At 31.2% G+C, this 25,661-nt stretch overlaps 1 protein-coding gene across 5 annotated transcripts in view; it reads left to right on the top strand.

Moving 5' to 3' along the window:
* Positions 1-3,375: 3,375 nt before the first annotated feature.
* LOC118184508 (protein yippee-like 5) overlaps positions 3,376-25,661 on the top strand; it is a 46,863-nt gene continuing 24,577 nt past the window's right edge. Inside the window, exons 1-3 of one of the 5 annotated variants that reach the window (XM_035354189.2) lie at positions 3,376-3,512; positions 3,681-3,808; positions 14,866-15,043. In XM_035354189.2, the coding sequence (XP_035210080.1) occupies positions 14,883-15,043 (161 nt within the window). In that variant the 5' untranslated portion in view covers positions 3,376-3,512; positions 3,681-3,808; positions 14,866-14,882. Of the gene's footprint in view, positions 3,513-3,680; positions 3,809-4,024; positions 4,172-4,222; positions 4,338-4,999; positions 5,125-14,865; positions 15,044-25,661 lie in introns of those variants that run through there. The other 4 variants (XM_085824993.1, XM_035354188.2, XM_035354190.2 and 1 more) reach the window with 4 other exon arrangements.

The following is a 25,661-nucleotide window of genomic DNA, read 5'->3' on the forward strand; positions in this document are numbered from 1 at the left end:
CTGGTTGCTGCACCAGTTTTGACCTAATATAATTTCATATTTATTTTCATTATTCATATTATTAAAGAAACGAAATTAATTTCATCTATTCATTCTGAGTACAAGCAGTTCTGTAGAATAACAGAAATCTTTAATTAATTCTGAAATGAAAATAAAATTAATTGAAAAAGGAACTGGTGCTACAAAGAGAGAAAAAAATTATTCTTCACAGGTAAACCATTTAAACATTAACTGATTAGGAGACGAAGCAAAGACTAGAAAACCTGCAAAACATAAATGTTTTGGAGATTTTAATGTAATTAATTTAATTAGTTATTTATAATTAATTAATGGTTTTAATGTTTAATAATACTAATATCATTTTAAAATCAATATCATAAATTATAACTGTCGTAAAATTTTCTTAATGCTTTTTAAATGGATATGTTTTTTTTAGAAATTAAAAAAACGCATTGTAACCATATAAGGTATTTCTCCCACCTTCGTGGTGTAGTGGTCAGCACGCTTGGCGCATATTCAAGAGGTCCATGGTTCGAATCCTGACAGCCTGGCAAGGGCATTGTACATTTTTCATGTCTCCTGCTTCGAAATAACCTAATGGCTCTACGATCATATAAATATATTAGGAGTATGGGTATCAAACTACGTAATTTAATTATTTGTAACTAACGGCTGTTACAAATGGAATGGAGTTATCTGCATTCCTTAATCCTTATTGTAAATTCAAGATACAACACAAAAATGTAAAATTTACATAAAATTTTATTCCTTACAGCTTAAAAAACAAAACAACCTATCATCTCTGGTCCTTCAGCAGCTTATTGGAACTTTATATTAAATAATGTATATTAACTGAATTATAAATCCAGAAAATCTACATAAAGCTCTGACACTAACTGGGTTAGACAAAGTGCAGTTAACTTTCCACACTTGCAACCATACTAATGTCAAGCGTTCTCATCTGTCCTGATCAGCAGCTTTCTGTCTCTAAGCAAGCAGCTGCGGTGACAACGGCCAAGCTTGTGTTATGAGTCATGTTGTGTATTCTTTTACATCACAATTTAACTTACCCACTTGATATGAAATTTGAGTGAGTTGTGACAAAATAAGGCATATAAGAAAGAATCAAAATAAAACTAGCAGTTAGTAATGTTTAAATAAAAAGCCACTAATCTTCAGAACATGCAGGACTGTTATGAGGGTTAACTATAAATATTTCAAGAAATTTTATAATTTAATTCTAATTACTTGAAAAATTTATGAAGTTAATTTTATTCTTGAACTTGTTTTAGAATTCAGTTAAATATTAGATTACATTTAATAATAATACATCCTACGTACAGATTTATTTTATTCTTACAAAATACAAAAATGAAGTTAGGGTGTAGATTATTGCTTTAGTTGATTCAGTTTATTCAAGTCTAATTTTTTCATTAATGATCATTAAAAGTACTTAATTTTCGTGAGCAGAAGTGTCTATGAATCCTGTAATAGTTTAATTTATTTTGTTTGAATCATCCTGTAACAGCCTTTATTGGTGAGCCTAGAGCGAAAATATTTCTCTGTAATATCTAATAAAAGTAATATCTATTTACTCATACCTATTTTGTGCCAATGCATACTCAAAATGTGTTGAAAATCGCTGTCAGTGTGTGTCTTGGTGGGATTAAATAAAAAGTGCTATTCTGACTAATAAAAATCAATATTACAATCAAAAGCCTCATAACTGGGCATATTTAACCATGCACAAAAATGTATTAATTTTTATTAGCTCAGGCTATTAAAACTTTCAAAACGGCATTTTGTGTCGAATAACTTTTTAAATTGTTGCCATCAAATATTATTCCTTTATAATATATGTGACAAAACTAAATAATGAAGACTGCCCTATGAATGTATATATGTTTCTCGCATTGTGAAAAAACAATGGTACCTAGGATCATAAATTTTGAATAACATAGTCCTCCACCCGAACATGGGCACCTGGAAGCCCGAATTTGGAATTTGCTTTATTGTCTATTTCATAATTTGTAAAACTTAACTAATTTTAATAAAAAAAAAACTCAGCAATTTCAAAGGAAGCAATGGCAACACTACGGAATAAAGCATTTTTAACTCCAACACGTGAGACCGTGAATTGGAATTCTAAACATATGCTGTTTTTAAATATATTTAGCACAATGTGGTGCTAGCCCAAATGCTCTCGAAACGTGTATGTGTCTGTAAATGACAAAAAAGGCCCATTTGGGCATAGTATAAAATTTGAAAGATTCAGACTTTTTTATTTATTTACTTTACTCAAAAAGTATACACAGAGATTATGAAAAAATAATTAAATAAAAAGAGGAAATAGAAATAAACTGTGTTGCCAAGAAATAATGTATGCAATCATTTCTTAAGGTATGAACTGAGATTTTGCTTCATGTGTACTTGGATAGTGAACAATATCAGACTCTCCCATAAATAAATAATAAAATACTCCATAAAATGACATCTCTTTTTTTTAGGGCAAATTTGCTTGAAAGGTTTGCGAATTAGATCCCTTATGTGGTCCTCCATGCACATCCATAATGTAGTAATCTTTTGAGGAATACTTTACATATAAGATTTTCTGTTCTCTAAGACAGATTTCTTTGGAATATCCCACAAATCTGCCATCTCCCTTTTAGGCAATCTTCCCTCTATGATGGGGCACCTCATATAAAGTATCCCTTCATTCAAATATTCATTATTCCTTTTTCAGATGGAAATTGCCTTAAAAACCCCATCGATAACAGCAAATTTTAAACATTGCTGTAAAAAATATCTTCTCTTCTAATTATAATAAACAATGAGATAATTCCTGAATGAATTGTTAATTATATGATAACTATGCATTCATAAACATGTTTTTAATAATGAACTATAAATAATATTTTTAATTATCGATGTATTGTTTTTAAAAGATTTACAAGTGTTAAGATTGCGTTCTGTTGTGTTAAATATATTCACTTCATCTTAAATCTTCTGAAGTCTAAATAGACGAACGCGGATTTATAACGGTAAATTGGCTATTTGCCCTCTATCAGCAAACCGAAAAAAGTGCGTAATATTTCCCTGTAAGTAACCGTAGAAACTAAGGCAATCCACCTTAGCAATTTTTTGAACTTCCAAATGTAAACAAACATCGTCCAATGACGTTGTGTTCCTCAGAAAACCATTCTAACTTCCCTACCCCCCATGAAAATAATAGAATCGCTTCTCTTATAGGCTGCCGTTTTGGGATGTACACGCTATTGGTCTAAACCAAGGAGGTCTATTCTAACCTTGTTTTAGCACGATGACCAGTATAGGGTTTAACCAGTGAAAGGTTCTTTTTAAATTATATTTACTAAAAGTTTTAAAGACATATCTCGATCAAAGATTGGGAGATACGAAAGAAAAATTGAAAAGACTGAAAATTAAAAACTGAGGCAATCTTCCTAACGCAAAAAATCATTTTCCTGTTCATAAGTTTAACAAGGAACCATAAAGTATAAAACATACTTTTAAGCGTTATATTATAAAAAAATTATTATTAAGATTAACAGTATTATTGATTACATATTTTCTAATACTAATTGAAGCAAGTTTTTCCAAGTGGTGCAGATGAAGAGTACTGAACTTTTTTATATTTAAAAAAAATGTTTTTCTACTTTTAGATTTATATTAAAGTGAATTTATCTGGAGCTAGATTAATAAAAGAGTGAAAATTTCGATGCTATATCAAACTATTACGGATTTTTCGCAGCCGAAATGATTAGCGGTAATTTAAAAACTTGTTTATCAGGTAAATTACAAAATTTAAGCTCAAATTTATTTACTTTGTTTATATGCTTTATTCATAACTTGCATTTGTTTGTTATTTAATTAAATTATCATCTATTTGTGATCACTTAATTAAATGCAGAACGATCTATGTGATGGAGTGTTCGTGAATTAGACAGTAAAATACGAAAGTACCACTTTCTTTAAAAATTTTAATTTACAGTACAGTATTTTACATTTCAATAAAATACGAAACATTTTAGAACGCAAAATTATGAATAAATTAATGCAAGAAAGTTAATAACAAACTAATCAAAAACTCATCTCTATACTCCGTGGTTAGAGGCTAGCGCGTACTTTCGCGTTTCGTCCGTAGAATTTGATGGTTTGTTATATTGAAATATCACATAAAGAAATTTATTTTATCCTTGAGTAGAATTTTCTTATTAATTCCTAACTTAAATTTGAGTATTTTTTTAATATAGGAATTTATGATAATTTTACTTAATAATGTATATAAAGTGCAGCTTCTGTTTGCGAAGTTATTATTTGTAAATATGTTTTTTTGCACATTTTTAAAATGAAGAATTTAAATTTCCTTTTGGTAAAATGTGCCAAATAAAAAAAAAGTGCTTGGTATTACTTATAAAAATCTTTATATTTTATATCGGACTAGAAGTATCCAAATTAGAGTATGTCAGTTCTGTTTACTGCATTCTTATTACTCTATTATAAATGATATAACCTCTAAAACCTCTAGAACTGCTTTCTAACTTATATATAATATTAGTTTTAATGCATTATGTAATTTTGAATTTTTTAAAAAAATTATAGCAAGTGTTTAGTATCTTAATACTTGAAACTCCCGCAGTTGATTTCATTCCAAAGTAAGGATTGTATTTTTTCAACTTGTAATGGTCAAAATATATTTTGAGTTTTTAAAAATTAATTTGTATGTAATTTTGAGTCTTTAGTTGTTGATTATGAGTTTGTATTTCATGAGTTTGCTTGTTTCAATAAATGTTGTCACTAATTCTGCACTCATATAATTTTTTTATTCAAATCATGTAACAAAACATATTTTATTTAAATCATGGAAGAAAACCATACACATCCACCAAAATAATAATAATAATATGTAGCATTTTACAATATTTGAGTACTAAGTTTTCACTCTCTCTTCTCCTGAAGGAAAATAAAAAATTGCCGAAGTATAGCTGTATATTTTTTAGGGAATCTTTGAACATTATTGTATGAAGTCACATATATTTCATGAAATAATAACATAAAATTATCCAAATGTAGCCTTCCATGTGGATGTAAAAATCATCACAAACAGTGAGTATTGAAAATGTTCTTTAGTCTTAAGATAGCCATGCCTTTTGACTTTCTAAATATGCTAAGCATTGTCATTATTATTAGTAAATATGAAATTTGCATTTGTACAAAGAAACTAAGAATTAAAAATTATATCTGAAAAGAATTAAAATACTCTAAATTTTATACACAGAATATATAAATGTTGCTGAACTATCCTGGTGTTTAAAATTAAGAGGATTTTCATACTGTTTTAGAATCATCCTGTGCTGATACGTCTTATGCATGGGTACCATAACTATGGTATACTTTTTTTGTTATATCAACCTTTATGCATACAGATTTCATTAAAATCTATCAATCAATTCAGAAAATAATCGAGCATATGTAGAAATTCTGTAAAATGTTTGTACTAGTGTATGTAAAATCTGTTACTGTAGATAAGCGACTTTTGGATCTGCCTATGCTTATGCATATATATTTTTATTAATTTATTTTATGTTATGTTTTGAGCTTTGTTTTTCTATAAACTTAAAAACAAATATTTTTACAACACTTGCAATCTTTTTGGAAGCAAGGGCACACATTTCTTATTAGAAATCCATGTTTTAATGCTTTCTACTGCTTGGCTTCCATAGTTTTTGAATAATTAATTCTGATGGAGCGTGTGCTGTGACTGAAGCCATTACAATAGACTGTATTTTGTCTTATCACCTAGATAGAAATGGGAATTTGTAATTATTTAATGCTCTTTCAAAAGAGCTTATTTAATGCTCTTTACAAAGAGCATAATTGTAGATACCTCAGCATAAGGGATATCCATAACTCAGACAGCAAAACTTATTGGATATATCTGTTGTAACAATGAAAATCTATAGAAATGGGAAGATAAGGAAATGTGACTACGGCAAGTAATATACAAGTTACATAGTAGGATAAGTGTTAGAAAAGTTGTTTATAAAAGCTGAGTACAGATTTAGCATATAAATGCAATCTGATAGTATGCAGCTTTTAGAACAAGAAACTAGGACTGCCAACTCTGTCAAGTCACAATAAAGGATACTAAAAATTAATTTATATGACTTTTTTTTTTATTATTATTGTTAATTGTTCAACTGCAATTTTAGAACAAACATTCATATGAATGAACAGTTTTTTAAATCTTTGAAAACAAATTAAAAAAAAGTTTTAGTTCAGAAATTTAGGTAATAATATATTGACACATTTAACACAAAATTGCATTATTAGAATAGTTATTAGGATTCAGTTAAAAAATTTTAATTCAAAAATGTAGAAAACTAAAAGATATTTAAAACTTTAAAAAAGTAAACTTTTCATTTTTAAAATTTTTTTTTGATTTTTGGAACAGTTGAGAAAATTTGCATACTTTTTTATTTTTGTGGCAAAGATTGTGCATTATACAATTTTTGTTGATGTTGATGAACTCGAGAGTCAAAAAATTCCTCATCATATTGAGATTTAAGCTTATTTATTAATTTAATCAAAAGATTGGCAATATATACATCAAATTTTTTTTTCTCTCTTGTTCTTCAGTGTCTAAGCTGAATATCAGCATGAAATGTCATGGGAACAATAAATAAAATGGTACTACAGTCAAAAGTCGTTAATTCGGACACCCATAATCCGGACCTCAAACCTAAAATCTTTCTGCGCATGCGCTGCGTTGACGCATGCTCATAGGTGTTTTACGCGTGCACGCAAGACATTTACGACTGCGCATATGTATCTGAGCAAGCGCGGAATACGTTTTTGCGTGCGCGTTTAATGTATAACGGACAGTATAAGCTAAAATTATCTAATTATCTATTTCAGTTAATGTTGATGATTGCGTTGTTCCTTAATCTTCGAATTGGATCCGAGTTATTATTTTTTGCAAACTGTAAGAGCAATTTTATAACAATAAGCTTGAACTTTCGATTATGTCAAATAGAATTTCCGATGCTGGAGCTCCTAAAGGATCTAGAAAACGAAAGTATGTTTCGATGTCCATCAAACAAAAAATGAATTGCTACAAAAATGGATAAAGGTATATCCTATGTTTATCTAAATGTTCCGAAATCTGTTTATCAATTTCATGCTGCTCTGCACGGGGGGGGGGACGTTGCGGCGCGCAATGAACTGGAAGTTGATCTGTCAGCACTATCGTTATCTTCAGGGCAGATGTTTTTATTTTATTCGGCTTATAATTCCTTACTAAATGTAGTATTTAATCTCGATGTACTCCGTCTTTGATATGATTTAAATCAAATTCCTTGTCATTATAAATATCACAAATACAAATCAAATAGTTTTCTGGTTGCAATTTTCTAATTTCGGCTATGCGTAAGGTATGCTTTACGCATGCGCGTGTTGAAAGAAATGTTTAATAAAGTAAACAAATAAATATTAAGCTTCTTTTTTTGTAAATTTTGATACACTTTAGATCAAGGATGTCACATTCGCGGCCCACGGGACGCATGCGGCCCACAACAAATATTTTTGCGGCCCGGCCAATATTTCGGCAAATAATAATATATAATAATAAAATAACATATTGACGAAGAAAAAAATGAAATGTTTACTGCTAAGTAATTAACGATAATTTATTCAGTGTTGTTAGATTACTCACAGCGAGCTGACACACACACTACTTAAATTACAAATGCGTGTGAGTAGCTTGCATTCAGCTACCTTTGGATTTTGGGGGACACGTGCATTCAGAACTTGTACACATCCCCCGATAACCGAATGTGGCCGAACTGATGGTCTCAGTTTTCCAATCATAATTTTGTATGATATATTGGTGCATGCATGTGCATGCACTTTGCTTTATTATTAATTATTACTTAATTCATATTGTTACGAATTTCATAGTTATTTATCTAGTTAGTTTATTTTATTTAGAATTGTAATTAGATTTGCTTCATGTTGCCTTAGCAACGCAGACGATTTTTGAAAAGACAGCTGCGTTGGAAGGTTAAAAATAGAACAGCGCTTGCATTTAATACCTAATAAATAAATATCTCGTAATTGCTGTTGCCATCCACAAAAATCCAGATATTTATAGATGTTTCCAGTATATTCGAGAAATTAATTATAAAGCTTATAAAAGCCGAGAACAAACAACTCATCTCAGTAGTAGCTGTAGTTCTAGCGAACTGTTTGTTTACTTAATGCTGTGATTGATTTGTAGCGATTTCACTGTGAGATAGAATTAGTTTCTCTGTTTTGAATTGATTTTTGCTAAACGTTTGACATTTTGTGATATTGTTAGAATATTTTTGAAGAAATATTTCAGCATTTTGATTTATCTCTTGTGGAAAGAATAAATTTTTGTTAACTTTTTAACGTTAACCTTTGTTTATTCCAGCCCTTTGTATTTAGTATGTCTATATCAAAACCAAGTGGTAGTAAAATTAAACGAAAAATCGCTGACGAACATAGAATATTCCAAGTAAAATGGGAATTGGAATATTTTTGCTGTGAAATAAAAGATAAAATAATCTGCTTGATATTTAATAATACTATTAATATACCAAAGTTATATAATATTAAACGTCATTACGAACAACACAAATCGAAATATAACAATTACGAAGGATTAGTGAGAGAAGAAAAGTTGAAAGAGCTCAAGTTAGGAGTGAAAAAGCAACAGTCCATGTTTAGTAAAGTATTGCAAGAAAGTGAAGCGGCGGTACATGCAAGATACGTCTTGTCCGAGTTGATAGTTAAACATTCGAAGTCTTTTACTGACAGTGATTTCATCAAGGAATGCCTAATGAAAGCTGAAGAAATTGTTTGTCCTGGAAATGTGAAGGCTTTTCAATCAATATCATTGTCTCGAAATACAGTTGCGGAAAGAGTTACTGATTTAGCCGCGAATTTAAGTGATCAGATCAAAGCAAAATCATCTAGTTTCGAAAGTTTCTCCATTGCCTGTGACGAGAGCACGGACATTAGTGGCAAAGCTCAATTAGCAGTGTTTCTTCGTTCTTGTGACAAGAATTTTAACATTTTTGAGGAATTACTGGAACTAATACCTATGCCTGGTACTACCACAGGAGAAGATATATTTACTTGTGTTTTTGGACTTCTGCAGAAATACAATCTACCTTTGGCAAAATTAAATTCTGTAGCTACAGATGGCGCTCCATCAATGACCGGAAAAAACAAGGGCTTTGTAGCATTACTAAGAGAAAAACTTAGTGAAATTCACGGTTCAAACCTTTATCATATGCATTCTATTATACATCAAGAAGTTCTATGCACGAAAGTAATAAATATGGAGAATGTTTTGTCATATATAAAACAAGTTATAAATTTTATAAGATCTCGAGGTTTAAATCAGCGTCAGTTCACTGCTTTCTTAAGTGAGTTAGATAGTGAATATTTGGGTTTGTCCTACTATACCGAGGTACGTTGATTATCTTGCTCCAAGATTCTCAAACAATTCTGGGATTTGAAAGAAGAAGTATGTCAATTTTTAAAAATGAAAAATCAAGACGTAAGTTTGTTTTACGATCCAATATGGATACAAGATTTATCTTTCTTGGTTGATATAACCAAACACTTAACGGATTTAAATTTATCGTTACAAGGAAAAGATCATATCATTACGAACATGTTTGACATAATTAAAGCATTCAAATGTCAACTAGTTCTTTAGGAAAAAGAACTTAAAAATGAAGATTTGACGCACTTCCCGACGTGCAGCATGAACAAATCAAGTTTAGATGATACTTGTTCGTATCAAAAATACGCAGAAAAAATTGCAAATTTAACAACGGAATTTGAAACGAGTTTTAATGATTTTAGTTCCCTCCTTAAAGACAAATTTTTTTGATTCCTTAAAGACAAATTTTTTTTTGTTTTCTTCGATTTTCTCAATAAGTATTGACTCAGTACCCAGCCATATGCAAATGAAGGTGATCGAGATTCAATGCAACTCAAATTTGAAAGCAAAATTCATTGAAGTGAGCGTGCCTGAATTTTACAAATATTTACCAGCCAGGTTTGAAAATACTCGAAAATTCGCATATGAAATTATTTTCATGTTTGGTAGCACTTATCGGTGCGAGCAGTTATTTTCAGTCATGAAAGGTAATAAGTCTCCTATTAGAAACTGTATTAATGATGCTCACCTTGGGTCAGCATTGAAAGTTATCACTGCAAACAAAATTTCTCCCGAAATAGGAAAGATAATAGCAGAGAAGACATGTCAAGTATCAGGACATAAACATTAAATTTTTCTTGTTCTTTTCTGTATATATATGTTTATTATTGTATTATTCGAATTAAATCTACGTTTCTATGAATATTGATTTTTTTTTTTTTTTTTTGCGGCCCGCCTAAAGTTAAACCTTGTTTGTTTGGCCCAAGTGTACCTATGAGTTTGACATCCCTGCTTTAGATCATAATTGCTTATTATTTTATAAATTACGGTTTCATATTTTTTAATTTTACAATTTCTGCATGCCATCTTACCAGATTTAAACTGATGATCTATAATCCGGAAAAATCGATTTTCCGGAATCGCCAAAGTCCCGACGAGTCCGGATTAAAGACTTTTGACTGTATTCGATTTCGAGGGCTGTAAAAAAATTGCAATGAAAATGTATGTGCAAAAGCGCCAAATCTAGCAAACGCGGCCATTTAACAGAGCGCCAAGTCTAGTGTATGCGCTGATTTCAGATTGCGTAAGTTTATATAGTTCTATATTTCTTAAGACGCCATTGAAATACTAGTTTAATTTTTAAATCCTTTTTTGATATCCTATGGATTTAACAATTTGGGAATCGCCCATGACGAAAACTCGGCAATAGAATTTTGGGTAAAGTGCAGAATCACCCACTGCTTGACGCGTTTTTAAGAATTGCACGTACTCGGTATCCATGTGCACATCGACCTATATTCACTTAAAAAAAAAATCCTAGAATTGCACAAAAATGACACTGGGCACACCATTGACTTTATCTATGTACACATCGACTTATTTTCACTTAAAAAGTAAAAGAAAATTGACAAAAATCCAATTGCTTTTACTCTTGTAAAAAGCAGCAAACAAATAAGTGAGCGATTCTGCCCTTTACCGAGAATATTTTCAAAGAAAAGGCATCATTCATTATAGAAAATTACGTTTGAACAACCAACGAGATGAAATTATGCTTTAGCGATAAGTCGGTAGCGAAATAACGATGCAGGCATCCATTCAGTTTTGTTTAGCAATTTTTATATAAATTATAATAATGATCTGAAATAGTTATTTACTCTTATGCTTCCATTCAATCATGTTTAGCCTTTTTCATATAAATTATAATAATAAAAATGTATTATATGAAATTAACCTTTCATCTAAATTAAAACATCAATCTTAAATAATTATTTACTATTATACTTCCTTTCTTGCTGCAATTATTAGGGTTGCCGCAATTATTTTTGGCAGCATTGGCATCAACAATAGTTTGGCGATTTTTTACGGCCCTCGAAACCGAATAGTACCAATAAAATTCAGGGGAGTTACGTATTAACGCTACAGCAGCTGCAGATTTGGCAATTTTTAAGTGCCGCCAATCTACACCTAAAATTTTTGCGACAAATCATAAATTAAAACACTTTATTTAAAATCAAAGTAGTCAATCGGATTTCAGTGGAAAAGGGGCCGATATTGAGTTTAACATAGATTCAAAACAGTCTCTATTTTCTTTGACGTGATGTTGTCGCCATATGAACTTTGCTAAATAAGATTCTAAATGATGTCTCGCTGCTCTTGTTCCTCCATTTAGCACTGCCCCACATTTCCTCAATTGTTTGTATATGAACTCCTGTATCAGGCTCAATAAAATTGTATTTATAATTAACTTTAGCATGTAGGAATCCTTCTTTTTCTATTCTATTTGTTTGGTAACCTTTCCAACTGTCAGAATAAATTGTGCTACCATCTGTAATGTTTTCAATAATTTTATTAAGAAAGGTAGAGCCAGTTTTATTAGGAAGTGACAACAAACAAATCTCTTGTCTCTCTACATATAGCACTAAACATGCACTGTTCGGGTAATACTCAATCACAATTATTTTTACGTTTAGCAAACAAACTTTCATCAATTTCCATAATGCAAGCTGGTCCTTCCACCTACTTATGGTTATCTTGGATATGGTTTATTCGCCATATCCAAGACACATAATTCATTCATATAATTGTTCCATTCTGTAACAGTTTTATCCGATAAATCAAGTTGCTTTTCACAAAATTTAATCGACGTCAACTCCTCACACCAGCAGTATATGAATCTTAAAGCTGAACAAAATGGAATTCTGCTTCCTTCAAACCTGTTGTCTTTTCTAAGTCCCACTTGCCGATCACACTGTCTTAAATTACATTTCCAAAATGTATGTTTACTAAAATAAAGTTTCATATCATACAAATTGGTACATTTTCGTTTTTTGGTAAAATATTTTGTTTCTGAAAAAATAAAATTGCATCTTCTTCTGTGTTTGGCAAATCCCAAAGACGCATCTTCGTAGCGCTAAAAAATGGCATAAAAATCAACAAACGACAAGACAAAAATGGAATCTGAAACATAACTTTTTGCAAAAAACAGAATTGCTTTTTATTGGCACATTGGTGCAACTTCCGCTGTAGTGGCGTTAATATTTAAGTACCAGATTCAGTAACCGGTGTCATTTCTATACAATTTCATGAATTAGAAGAAGTTTGAATAATTGTTTTTAAAAGGCTTTTAATTTCTAAATAAAGGACATTTGGCATTTTTTCTGAACTTGAAAAAGACAAGGACAGGAAATCTGATTAAAGGACAATTCTTTCAGGTAAAGGATGTTTGGCTACTTGACACAAAGTCTACACGGCTGTGTACTTCACACAAACCCTGCATGAGTTTCCACAGTTGATGACTTTCTTTATCACTTGGTTTTAGCATACCACCACTAATTTCTTCTCTTTTTGGCTCATGTGTATGCTAACTGGACCAGTAAGAGTTGGAAAAGTGTGTATTCTTTGATGAATAAGAATTTTTACCATATGCAGTCTTTTGTGTATGATCATTGGTTTTTATTACATTTGACAATGATAACATTAGTGATTGAAAGTCTTTATAGTTACTGCCATCTTGTTCAGCAATCAAAATCTAAAACAAATCTTTTTTCAACTTGATATAGGCTACTCCGTGTGAGAAATGTTTTAGTGCTACAGGTGTCCTGATTATTCAATCTAAACATATGGTGACCTGGTTGGATGACAAGGAGAATGAGACGTACAGCATTTAAAACTGACAAAATACAATCATTTTAAAAATTGCATACTGGTAACTTGGACAAACTATATACAGTCAAAAGTCGTTAATTCGGGCACCCATAATCCAGAATGATAAATAATCCGGACCTTAAAGCTAAAAACTTTCTACGGATGCGCCGCGTTGACACATGCGCATAGGCGTTTACGCGTGCGCGTAAGACCTTTTACCACTGCGCATATGCGTGTGCGCAAGCGCAGAATACGTTTTCGCGTGCGCCTTTTATGTATAACGGACAGTATAATCTAAAATTATCTAATTATCTATTTCAGTTAATGTTGATGATTGCGTTGTTCCTTAATCTTCGAATTGGATCCGACTTATTATTTTTTGCAGACTGTAAGAGCAATTTTATAAAAGTAAACTTGAACTTTCGATTATGTCAAATAGAATTTCCGATTCTGGAGCTCCCAAAGGATTGTACAAAATGAAAGTATGTTTCGATGTCCATCAAACAGAAAGTGGAATTGCTGCGAAAAATGGATAAAGACATGAAGAATGTGACAGAGAGGTTAGTGAAAACGAAAAAATTTCGATTGACAAGTTAGTCAGTATTCTCGCACAGCAATTACGGGACTTGAACAGCGGAACTTTGTAACTGAACAAGAAATTATGTCTGTTTATAGAATTAAAGAGAAAGTATTATCACATAAAACGAAGCAACTTAAATTAACTTACATTGAAAGAAATTTTAATAAAGTAAACAAATAAATATTAAGCTTTTTTTTTTTTTTTTTTTTTTGTAAATTTTGATACCCTTTAGATTATAATTGTTCTTTATTTCATAAATTAAGGTTTCATATTTTTAATTTTAGAATTTCTGCATGCCATATTACGAGATTTAAACTGATGATCTATAATCCGGAATCGCCGAAGTCCCAACGAGTCCGGATTAACGACTTTTGACTGTACTGCATGTGCTGCAAAGAACAACCAAACTAGATGAAAAATAGTTTGATGTTTTGCCGTTGGTAGATCTTGTAGTTTCTCCAGGAATAAAAACTCTGTTAATGAAATTTACTTCAGCTGCCCCTTATATTTCAACACTATCACAGAAATGGAGAACAAAGCATCAACTCATTGGCAAATACAACTCGGTACTGAGGTCAACGTACTGTGCATGTGCAGACCACTGACCTATTACTGTGAGTGTAATGACTGTCACTCAGAGTAATAGAATCTAAGTCAACACTGAAGCATGAGCTCTGTTTATGTGTATCCTCGATATTTTGTAATTTTTAATAGATTTTTTGCACTGCCGGTTTGGTCAGAATAAATAGAAGATCGGATGATTGGGACTGTATTACGTTATAATATCCTGTAAAGTGCATTTCTTTAAGTTGAAATAATTTCCGATTCTTACTGTTAAATATGTAGTTTCATTGAAATCATATAAATTATATATAGTTGACTTATCTACAAGCATGACTAATATTCTTTTTTTATTCTTATCTAGAATTGACATAAAATAATATGGGAAAACTTTTCTTGAGACATATTGGAGGTTCACGCCTATTTCTGTGTGCTAGTTGCGATACGGTTTTAACTAATCGCAGTGAATTGATTAGTACCAGGTTTACTGGAGCAACAGGCCGGGCTTTTTTGTTCAACAGAGTCGTCAATCTTGTCTATAGGTATTTCTTATTATTCTGTAATTATATCATTTTAATTCTGTAATTATATTGTTTTATCAAATAATTTATACTTATAAAATGAGGTATCTTAAATTTAGATATGGCATATTATTTTCTAAATAGAAAAAATAGATAACCAAAATAAATACCATATTTTTTTGCATATGTTCTCAACATTTTAGCTCCACATTCTGAAAATTTTAAAAATAATTGCATGATCTTTCCCTTCATGTGTTGTACATAATTTTTCCATCTGAGGACTAGTTCATTGGTAAATTGTATCCCTTTGATTACTTTAATTTTTGTTCAATATATTCATTTGTAAAGACAGAAGAGAAGCACACCTCAAATGTTGTTGCTGATGTTCACTTGTCTGATGTATAGTCAGCCCAAGCCCATGAAATTCCTTGTGGCTTGGAAGACAAGATTATGCCTACCGTTGGCAACAAGCTTGAGCACCCTACAGCCGACAATGTGATTTAGCTTATTTCCGCCATAAATTTTGATGGAGAGCACCCCCCCCCCCGGAGAATGGGTCCAAGGTAAAGTGACCACATATTCATTGAGACAAAGCGGGACAAATAGAATGAATTTAGAATTTATTTATGAAAGCAGACCAATAATTCAAAAAAATGTGTTTTATTGTATATATTCATATAATTGCCTATAATTATACAAAACTATATTTATTATTAACTATTGGTAACTATAAAAATATTTGTAAAAAACAATAATTTGAATATTATGTTTTTTAATTAATTTAGCATTTTATTTTTAAAAATTATGATTTTCTTTCACGGTCATATTTTTTTATCCGAGTGACTACTTTGCAATAGACTCGTATCATGTATCAAAATGTTAAATTTCTCACATGAATTGGTCAAATTATATTTTAGGCTTAATACAGATTTTAAAGTTTTAATGTTCAACTGCGTTTTTTCATTTGTCCATATTTTATTGATACTAGAAAAACACGTTCTATTGCTGTATTTGTTTCTGAAAGGGAGATCGCTAGTTTTACAATTTTCAAAATATTTTCATAAGGAATATTATTCTGTTTAAAGTGAAGGGATAACTCCGTCCATTTTTTGTTTGTTTCCACATTTGCAGACAACAAAATTTAATTTTTTCATCTGTAATGTGTCTTCTTACCATCATCAGAAAGATCATTTTTGCAAATATTATTTTTCGGAAAATGGTTACAAATATATTAAAAAGATTTTTTCCACATATTCCCTTAAAATCTCCCTTTTTAATGTCACCCAATGAAAGTTTTTAATATCCTCGAATTGAACTGTCCATTCTTCAAGATATTCCAAGCAGTTATTATAAAAATTTCTGACTTCTTTCTGAAAATCAGATCGTTTAATGGCACCTTGTGCTTTCAGTCTAGTGATGTCCTTTCGAATAATTAAAAGAACGTAATCTTTATCAATTCTTTCTTGCAATTTTGTTTTTAAGTTGCTGATTTCATTTTACACTTCCATATTTGAAATTTTGTCCCCTTCAATAATTTCCACAGCATTGTGAAATAATGTAACTTGGTTGTGGATGAACTGAAGCCAAATTTGTGATGTGTCATTTTTGAAAAAGAGCGGCAATATTTTTGGACATTTACCTTGTAATAAAAAGAACGATTTTTGATGGTTCGTATATTTTAAAAATATTTTCTACAGCTGGTAAACGAGCTAGCCATCATGTTTTGCTGTAACCAATAATTATTTTATATTCGATTTCTGCGCTTTCATAAAAATCCTTCAAACTTTCAACACATACAGTATATATATATAAATATGAATAAAAGTTTTCAATAATATTTTCAACATCTATTGGAAGTAAGTCAGATGCTGTTTGAATAATATTGTGCAGAATGTGTGCTGCACAACCTACTCGAATAATTTTTTTTGTTTAAACGTTCGCTAAGTTTCGTAAAAATGATATTGATGCTTCTTCTAGCTTTTCCACCAAAATTTTCGTTAGTATTATCCTCACAAAGGTAATAATGTTATTGTTCATATTATTCTTTCTTAAAATAGTACTTGTTGAATCAAAAATTATTTATGAAGTTTCACCTGGCAATGAAAAAAATATTCAGATTTTAATTCCTGTTTCTGGATCAAAAAGCCTAACAAATGTGGGAAATAATTTTAAATCTTTGTGGTTGGAAGCATCATAATATATGGATATAAATGTGCATTTAATCTAATTCTTTTTACAATTGTGAAAATGAATATGGTAAAAAAACATTACAAATAGTTGCTTCGGTTTTTGTCCTTGCACATGCAAATTTTTTGTTGTACAATGTTTTAATCATTTGCGACGTACAATCAATTGATTTGAAACTTTGATGTTTATGGTGTGGAAAGCAAATAGCTTCAGCTAATGCTAGCTGTTTCTCCATTAACAATACAAATTACTGGACGAGACGTAACGACAATGATCGAACACCACCGAGTAAATCTAACTAGTTACATCGCCTAATTTAGTTTATACTGCATGCATTTTTTGTGTTTTTTTAAATTTCTTTATATTCACTATAATAATTAATAAATAATAGGTAATATATTTTTACAGCACATTTAAAATAAAAAATGTAGATGTTTTCTAAAAAGTGGGACATTTTTAAAAATCGGCGGGATGCAGGACAGTTTTCCCAAAAGCGGTACTGTCCCTCCAAAATTGGGACGTGTGGTCACTTTAGTCCAAGGGTCTCTCACCCATCTTCCCATACCATCAACCTCTCGAGAGGACTTTTATCGGTTAATCTTTGGATTATGGTAACTTGGCGATTTTTTGGCGAAAATTTGCGGACTAGCCCTGCTATAGGAACCTGATAGTTTTTGTTTGGACGCCATTTTGTTTTCATGAAGTAAGGGCATGGTTTTTTTTTTTTTTTTTTTTTTTTTACTCAATATTTTTTACCAACAATCTGCTAGCTGAATTATGCTTATGCTAGAACATTTATGGAACAAAAGTGCTTAATCATGACGAAGATTAGGTCCAAAATTGGGAAAAAGTTCAGAATCGCAAACTGCTTGCCGCGTTTTTAAGAATTGCACATACACGGTATCCATGTACACGTCGACCTATTTTCACTTAAAAAAAACATCCCAGAATTGCAAAAAATGACATTGCGCACACTCTTGACTTTATCCATGTACACTGCTAAAGTCCTAGTTAGTAACCTTTATCGCCTTACCAAAATGTCGCCAAACTACCTGTTACCATATTCCAAAGATTAGCCTTTTATCTTGTCACATATTTAGAGTGCCTCCATGCCACAGGGACAGTATGCATTTACAAACATTTATGCCTCCTCCTGTATTTGAACCCGGGCCCTTGGCATAGAATTCTGCGACGCTAATCTCTATGAGAAGAATTAAGGTATATCCTGACAAGAATCACAAAATCTTAATGTTGGATTTATGCACTACAAGTAATGAAATAAAAAAATGACAATTTTTTCCCCTTTAATTTATAAGGATTGCAATCACATTTTTATCACTTTCATTTACATTTATTAACGTTTAACTATTTTAGTTACCATTATTACTTACTTGTTGAAATCCCATACTGCTTCTTGAGATATAGTCATTGTCATGCAAATTTATGATTATTTTAAATCTTTTGTGCTTAAAATTATTTTAATCTTTTGTTTACCTTCATTCACTAATTTGCTGCAAGAGCATGGAAGTTCAGTCTTTCTTTAAATTCATGGAAAAGGAAAATCGGTACTATTTGGTTTTGAGGGTCATAAAAAATCACGAAACTCTTGTTGATGCCAGTGTTGCCAAAAATAATTGCGGCAACCCTAATGCAAGGAAGGAAATATAATAGTAAATAACAATCTAAGATTGATGTTTTAATTTTGATGAAAGGTTAATTTCATATAATACTTTTTTATTATTATAATTTATATAAAAAAGGCTAAACATGACTGAATGGAAGCACAAGAATAAATAACTATTACAGATCATTATTGTAATTTATATAAAAATTGCTAAACATAACTGAATGGATACCTGCATCGTTATTTCGCTACCGAGTTATCGCTAAAGCATAATTTCCTCTCGTTTGTTGTTCAAACATAATTTTCTATAATGAATGATGCTTTTTCTTTGAAAAAATTATCGCTAAAGTGCAGAATCGCCTACTTATTTGTTTGCCGCTTTTTACAAGGGTAAAAACAATTGGATTTTTGTCAATTTTCTTTTACTTTTTAAGTGAAAATAGGTCGATGTGTACATAGATAAAGTCAAGGGTGTGTGCAGTGCCATTTTTGTGCAATTCTGGGATTTTTTTTTAAAGTGAAAATAGGTCGATGTGTACATGGATACAGAGTATGTGCAATTCTTAAAAACACATCAAGCAGTGGGTGAATCTGCACGTTACCCAAATTCTATTGCAGATTTTTTGCCATGGGCAATTCCCAAATTGTTAAATCCATAGGATATCAAAAAAGGATTTAAAAATTAAACTAATATTTCAATGGCATCTTAAGAAATATAGAATTATATAAAGTTACGCAATCTGAAATCGGCGCATATGCTAGATTTGACGCACTGTTTTAAATGGGCGCGTTTGCTAGATTTGGTGCTTTTGTGCATACATTTTCACTGCAATTTTTTTACGGTCCTCGAAACGGAATAGTACCGGGACACATTTTAGTGAAAATGTAGGAAAATTTGAATTTTTACACAAGTCTTCTAAAATAAAATTTATGATTGGTTATTTTTCCTTACCTTTCTGGAATCAACCTGCAAATTGTTTCATTAGGTGCATGTTTACATTCAAAATTAGGTGGATGGGATGAAAATTTCAAAATGGAGCTCTGTAACAGTTTGTGCATTATGCTCTCCATCCTCACAATTTTATTTTCACAATTAATACTCTTTGTTCGTTTGTGAAACACTCCATGTTGACTAAGTTGCAACAAAGCTGTGAATTGAACTGACAGTGATAAAGTGCCAGTGTCACCAAGTTAAGTCAAACATAAAATGGAAAATATTTTAATGTACTTACAACAGGAAAATCTTCTAATTTTTAAGCATGAAAAATAATGTATGGTATGTGTCCTCTACAGCTTGATCTGCAGCATCACACTCTCTTGATGAAATTTGTAATCACTTTATCTACCTATGAAGGTGGCTAATGCCAAGTTCAGTTTCCTCTTTAATTATTATTATTTGTTTCTTTTTTAGTTCAGATTTTTTAAACTTACAATAACACTATCAGACAAAATAGAGATGTCTTTACCAGAGTGGCTAGATCAAGAATACGTTGATTTAATGTCTGCTGTCTAAAATCTGTGTCCTCAGATTTGTTCAGTCTGCAAACGATTGTTTCATTAGCTTCACGTTCACATCCAAAGATTGCACGAAGCTTCTTAACAGTCTTGAATAACACTCACCATCCCTGCAATGAATTTTTTCAGTCAAAACTACTGTTTCTTTATGTAGTGCTCCATGTCAAATAAGTTGCAATGAGGCTATGAAATGAACTGTCACTGATAAATTATCAGTATTTACCAGGTCATATCAAATATGACAGTCTCCAGAACAGAAGAATATCTTCTCCAGTTTCACTACAGCCTATTACAGGCAAAGGCTGTCTTCTCAACAAGCATCCTCCAACAGACCCAATCCATCATTATGGTCCTCCAAAGACTGATTTTTAAAGTCTTGAGATCTGCCTGTGCACAGTCTATCCGTTTTGTGTGATTTTTACACTTGCAAAGGTCACTTTTTTAACAGGAATCAAGTTGTCACATCTAAAAATATGTCTAGGCCACCCGACATGATAAGATTTGATGACTCAGACAATATTAGGTTGTTTGTATTTTCTATAGATTTCATGGCTAAACAAAATTCTCCATCTGTTATTTTCTCTCAGTGGGCCAATATATTTTTCAGAGTATTTTTCTTTCAAAGATTAGAGGTCTTTCTTTATCTTTTTTTTTTTGTTTTTGTTTTTGTTAATGGCCGGCATTCACTACCATGCAATAAATCTAATACATCTAATAACTGTTGTATATAGATTTATTTTTGTCTTGAAGTTTAATAATTTAGACATTAATAAATTCTTTAAATAATGATAACATCTATTAGCTCCAACTAAATCTACTGTCAATTTTAAGTTTTAATATTGTCATCATTAGAGATGATAGTACCAAGATACATAAACTGAGCATCACCCTCGAAAGTATAAAAATTTATTTGCTGTAGGAGGAAATCATGTGTTCGATTCATGCTTTCTTTTTCATATGGAACAGTCCTTAATCTTGTTTTCTCAACTCTTTATGTTTTTCCTCTACTCCTCAAGCATAGTGTTTTTGTATCATAAGTTTATAAACTTTGTTTTTCTCCTCAGTAATTTTTGCAAATTTGCAATCATATCATCCGTGTCGTTTTATTGCCTTTCAGTTATGGTATAATTTCCTTTGCAGTATCCTTAATTATTTTTTCAGTCTGTTTCCAAGAGAAGTCACCATTCTGTATATCATCGCATTTCAGTAGCCTTTCTTTTAGTTTATTTCTATAATCTTTCAATGTCACAGGTTTGTGCAATGAGTCAACATCCAATATTCCTCCTTTTTTTTTTTTTTTTTTTCCATATTTCAAGAGGTCTTACTTATTCTTCCTCTCACCTTAGAAATCACCAGAAAGTGACTGGAGTCAGTATTGGCTCCATGATAACCGTGGACAACCAAAAGGCACTTTCAGTGTCTAGATCCAGGAAATGAATGATCTGATTTAGTGTTATTCCTTGGGGGTGTGCTGTGTGACTTTATGTATATTTCTGTGTTCAAAGAAGGTACCTCATATAATAAGTGCATTTGCATTTGCAAAATCATTAAGTCTGAAGCCATTGTTACTACTTTCCTCGTGTTAACTGTGATTATCATGTGATTATCCTCATGCTAACTGTGTTCCCCATTAACTGCATGCCAGTCTTTGCATTAGAGTCACCAATAACCAGTTCTATATCATTTGAGGGGCATTTTTCATAGGAGTCTTCAAATTTATCATAAAACTCATCCTTAATAGTATTGTGTTTCTTCTCAGTAGGTGCACGTACACTGATAATACTAAAATTTTGAGGACAAGTTCACATCCGCACTTTACAGATCCTTTCATTTACAGGTCTGAAGTCTATGATTCTAGTTACTACAAGTTACTGCAAAGTTTTACTTACTACAAATCCTACCCCAAAACAATGCTGCTTATCCTAACAGCTATGTGAAACACTGGATCTTTTTTTATCCTAAATTTCTTGGCCAAGCGATCTGATATACCTCAAAAACCTTGTGGAAATGTAAAGAGATATTCTTTTACCTGAGTGAATTAAAAAATATATATATAAAGAACAAATACCTTGTATAAGGTATTTTCAAGCTTTAATTCCTTAAACATTAGTATTAGATGTATACAAGAGATATTCAGAAAATATGTTATGGGTTTGGAAACTTTGACTATGGTGGTGATGATGCTGATGTATGCTGAGTTTATTGGCAAGGCGCTGGTGTCCTTTTCGTGTATTGTTAGCATATGTATGCATCTTAATATGTGTTTTTACTAGCTAAGAAAATTATATTGCCTATGCGAAATTTATTTTGTTATTACCTTGATTGCAACAGATGGCAAACTGGTTGAAATTGATTTGCAAATTATTGAAGTTTATGGAAAATATGCGATGAATGATTTAATTACATTGGTATGAAAATGGGTATGCTTTTTTCAATGAAAGACAGAAAGATGTGCAAGTTGATGAAAAAGTGGGTAACCATTTTTAACTGATTGATAGTAACCTGATGCATTCAGTTAAATAATGATGTCACTTTCTTTTCCTTTTTTTTCTGGAAATTTCATGCTCATTTTTTCATAAATGCATATCACAGAAACTGAATTATTTGAAATTGTATGCAATGTGAATGACACATTACTTGCAGAAGGGCGTAAATTAAAATAGCTTGGCAGGGTGTAGGACCTTTTAACATTCTATCATGAGGAAAGTGGTAATTTTCTTTTAGTTTTAAGCTATATTCTCTTCCTTGCACATGCTTTCGCTGTGTTATTTGGAGAAAGCATGTCAAGCTAGCATTTGAGAGGACCAGAGTTCGAATCCCAGTGAGGACATAGCTTGGTAAACTCTTTAAGGGTAAAACATGTTTACATGTTTTTTGCACCCAACATCTGAGTTTAAATAAGAGTTCTTAAAGTGGAGGCATGTTTCATCACTAGAAAATGTGAAGCATATATTTTCCTTGTAGAAAGTAACATATATTGTGTTTTAGGATATAAAAAGAGGTTTGCTATAAAGTTGTTATGTCAAGGCATTATCATGGATAAGTACTGCTTGTCTTAAAAAATTTCACTTCGAAACAAATAACATGGCATTCTTTGTAAGGATGTAATTTTGATTCATAACAGTGCCTCCAACACATGTTGCTCCAGTGCAATAGTTTTTTGCAATCTTCAACTAAAAACAATCGGATCATTCTTCTGGAGTCTTTTTACTTCCTTGTACGAAGTAAAAAAGAAGTATTGTTATCTCAAAAAGTTTCAGGCAGCATATTTCAATGAAAATATCCATTTTGACCGCTATCGAATGAAATTTAACTATGTTTTTGCGTGATATCTCTAAGGACAGAATAAAAGACTCTTTTCCTCCAAAAAAATTATAAAACTGCTTTAAAATGAATTCTGAAGAGAATCTTTCGTGGCGTCTGTACAAACGTATGTACGTACGTACGTATCTCGCATAACTCAAAAACGAGTAGCCTCAGAACATTGAAATTTTATGTATAGGACTGCTGTAACATGTAGATGTGCACCTCGTATTTTGGTTGCAATCGGACGCATCAAACGTATATAAATATATTTATATATATATCCACTGTGTTACCCGGCTCAGTGATCTCGGTTTCTTTACTCATATATGTTTGTAAATTGTACATTTTTTGCTTTAAAAATGATTGAATTATGTTGTTTTTATCTTTCGGTTAAGGCTTTTATGCCTTTAGTAAATCTGTATGCAATATTTTTAGAATTATCAACAATTTTAAAGTTGTTTAAGTGCCGCTAACCCTAATAATGTTTTTGATGGTGGCCATTGCTTGTTTACATTTGAAACAGCAGAATAGTGGATTTGTTGCCAATCTAGAGAAACTTAGCTTCACAACAACAAGGATAACGCCTTCATTTATTATTGCAAATTAAATCATGCTTAATTCTTTCTGGAATTTTTTCGAGCAAATAAGTGTTTAAGATTTACTTCGTAATTTTTAATACAGGTATTTTGACTTTTTACGTATTTTTGCCTTGTTGTGAAGTGAGAACTGAATTAATTGAATGAGAACTACTCAATCGTCTGTGAAAAACTGTTTCTTTTTTGTTTTGTTTGCTTAATTTCTTTTGTACATCGTTCTAGCTGTATTATAGTATTTGAATAGAACATGTGGCAACGATTAGATAATTCTTTAAATGATATAAATTTTGTGCATTCTGAGTTATAATATGAACGAAGTATAATACTGTTAAGTGAACCTAGCACCAGAGTGTCGCTATGGTAAACAAATAGAGTGAATTTTAAAGAATGCATTTATTCTATTGTGGTTTATGTGCTGTCGGCGAAGTAGATTTAATTCAATCCAATAAGTTTAAATGAAATGCAAGAAAAATGCGTATAATTTAATATTCCGTACAAGGAAGTCATGTGGTGTACACATCAGATTTTTTTTTCATTTTAATGAAACAATTTCAATAGTGAGAGTAGAAGAGTTTTTGTAAAAATAAAATTTAAAGCAGTGCAAAGTCTAAAATCTGGAGCCCTGGACCATCAGCTGAGGGGGAGATTTCTCTCCCTACCCTTAGAAGTCTAGAATTAGAGACTATAATTCTTATAAAAAGGAAGCAGGTGTGCCATTAATATTTATTTATTATTTATTTATGTGATATTTTTCCCTGACTAAATGAGATTTCTGAATCTCATTTTTAAACACCTGTTGGCTAGGGAATGGCACAGTGGCCAAAGACAGTACATTAATTGATACTTTTTGGCTCTTGAGCAGTTGTGATTGGATAGCATTTTGCTATCTGACCTAAGCAATAAGTAAAGTCTCACTGTTGCCATGTCTTTATGCGATCTTATTCTGATCTAAAATCCAGTAAGTTTTTAAATATGAAATCGCCAAAGTCCTGACAGTTCCATATTTCAGACTTCGATCTGTATTTTATTCACTCTCCATAAAGAAAAAATTCTGTTAAGTAAAGTATCCATTGTTTTATGAACTAAAACCAGAATTTTCCATACTTTAAAATGGAAAATTTGAGGAATAATTACTGAAGTTTTACTAATTAATGGTTTCACTTCAAATAAATAATATTCATAATTTAATTTACAGCTGGCTCTACCTTGTTTTTAAATCAACAGTTTAATTATATTTGTGCAGTTTTCTGTTAGCAAGGCACCACTCGCCAAATGAGGTAACCTTTTTATATTACACCATGAACAGCTGTGCAGTGATAATACAGGGTCTGCCACTTATTAATTTCACTGATCAATAAGTTCAGCCACTTACTGCACTTAAATTTGCAGAAATTAAATACAGGTAACCCTT

The sequence above is a fragment of the Stegodyphus dumicola genome, chromosome 10 (assembly GCF_044657685.1).
Source record: "Stegodyphus dumicola isolate Sdum_Otavi_A_Nest chromosome 10, ASM4465768v1".
NCBI classification, from domain to species: Eukaryota; Metazoa; Arthropoda; class Arachnida; order Araneae; family Eresidae; genus Stegodyphus; species Stegodyphus dumicola.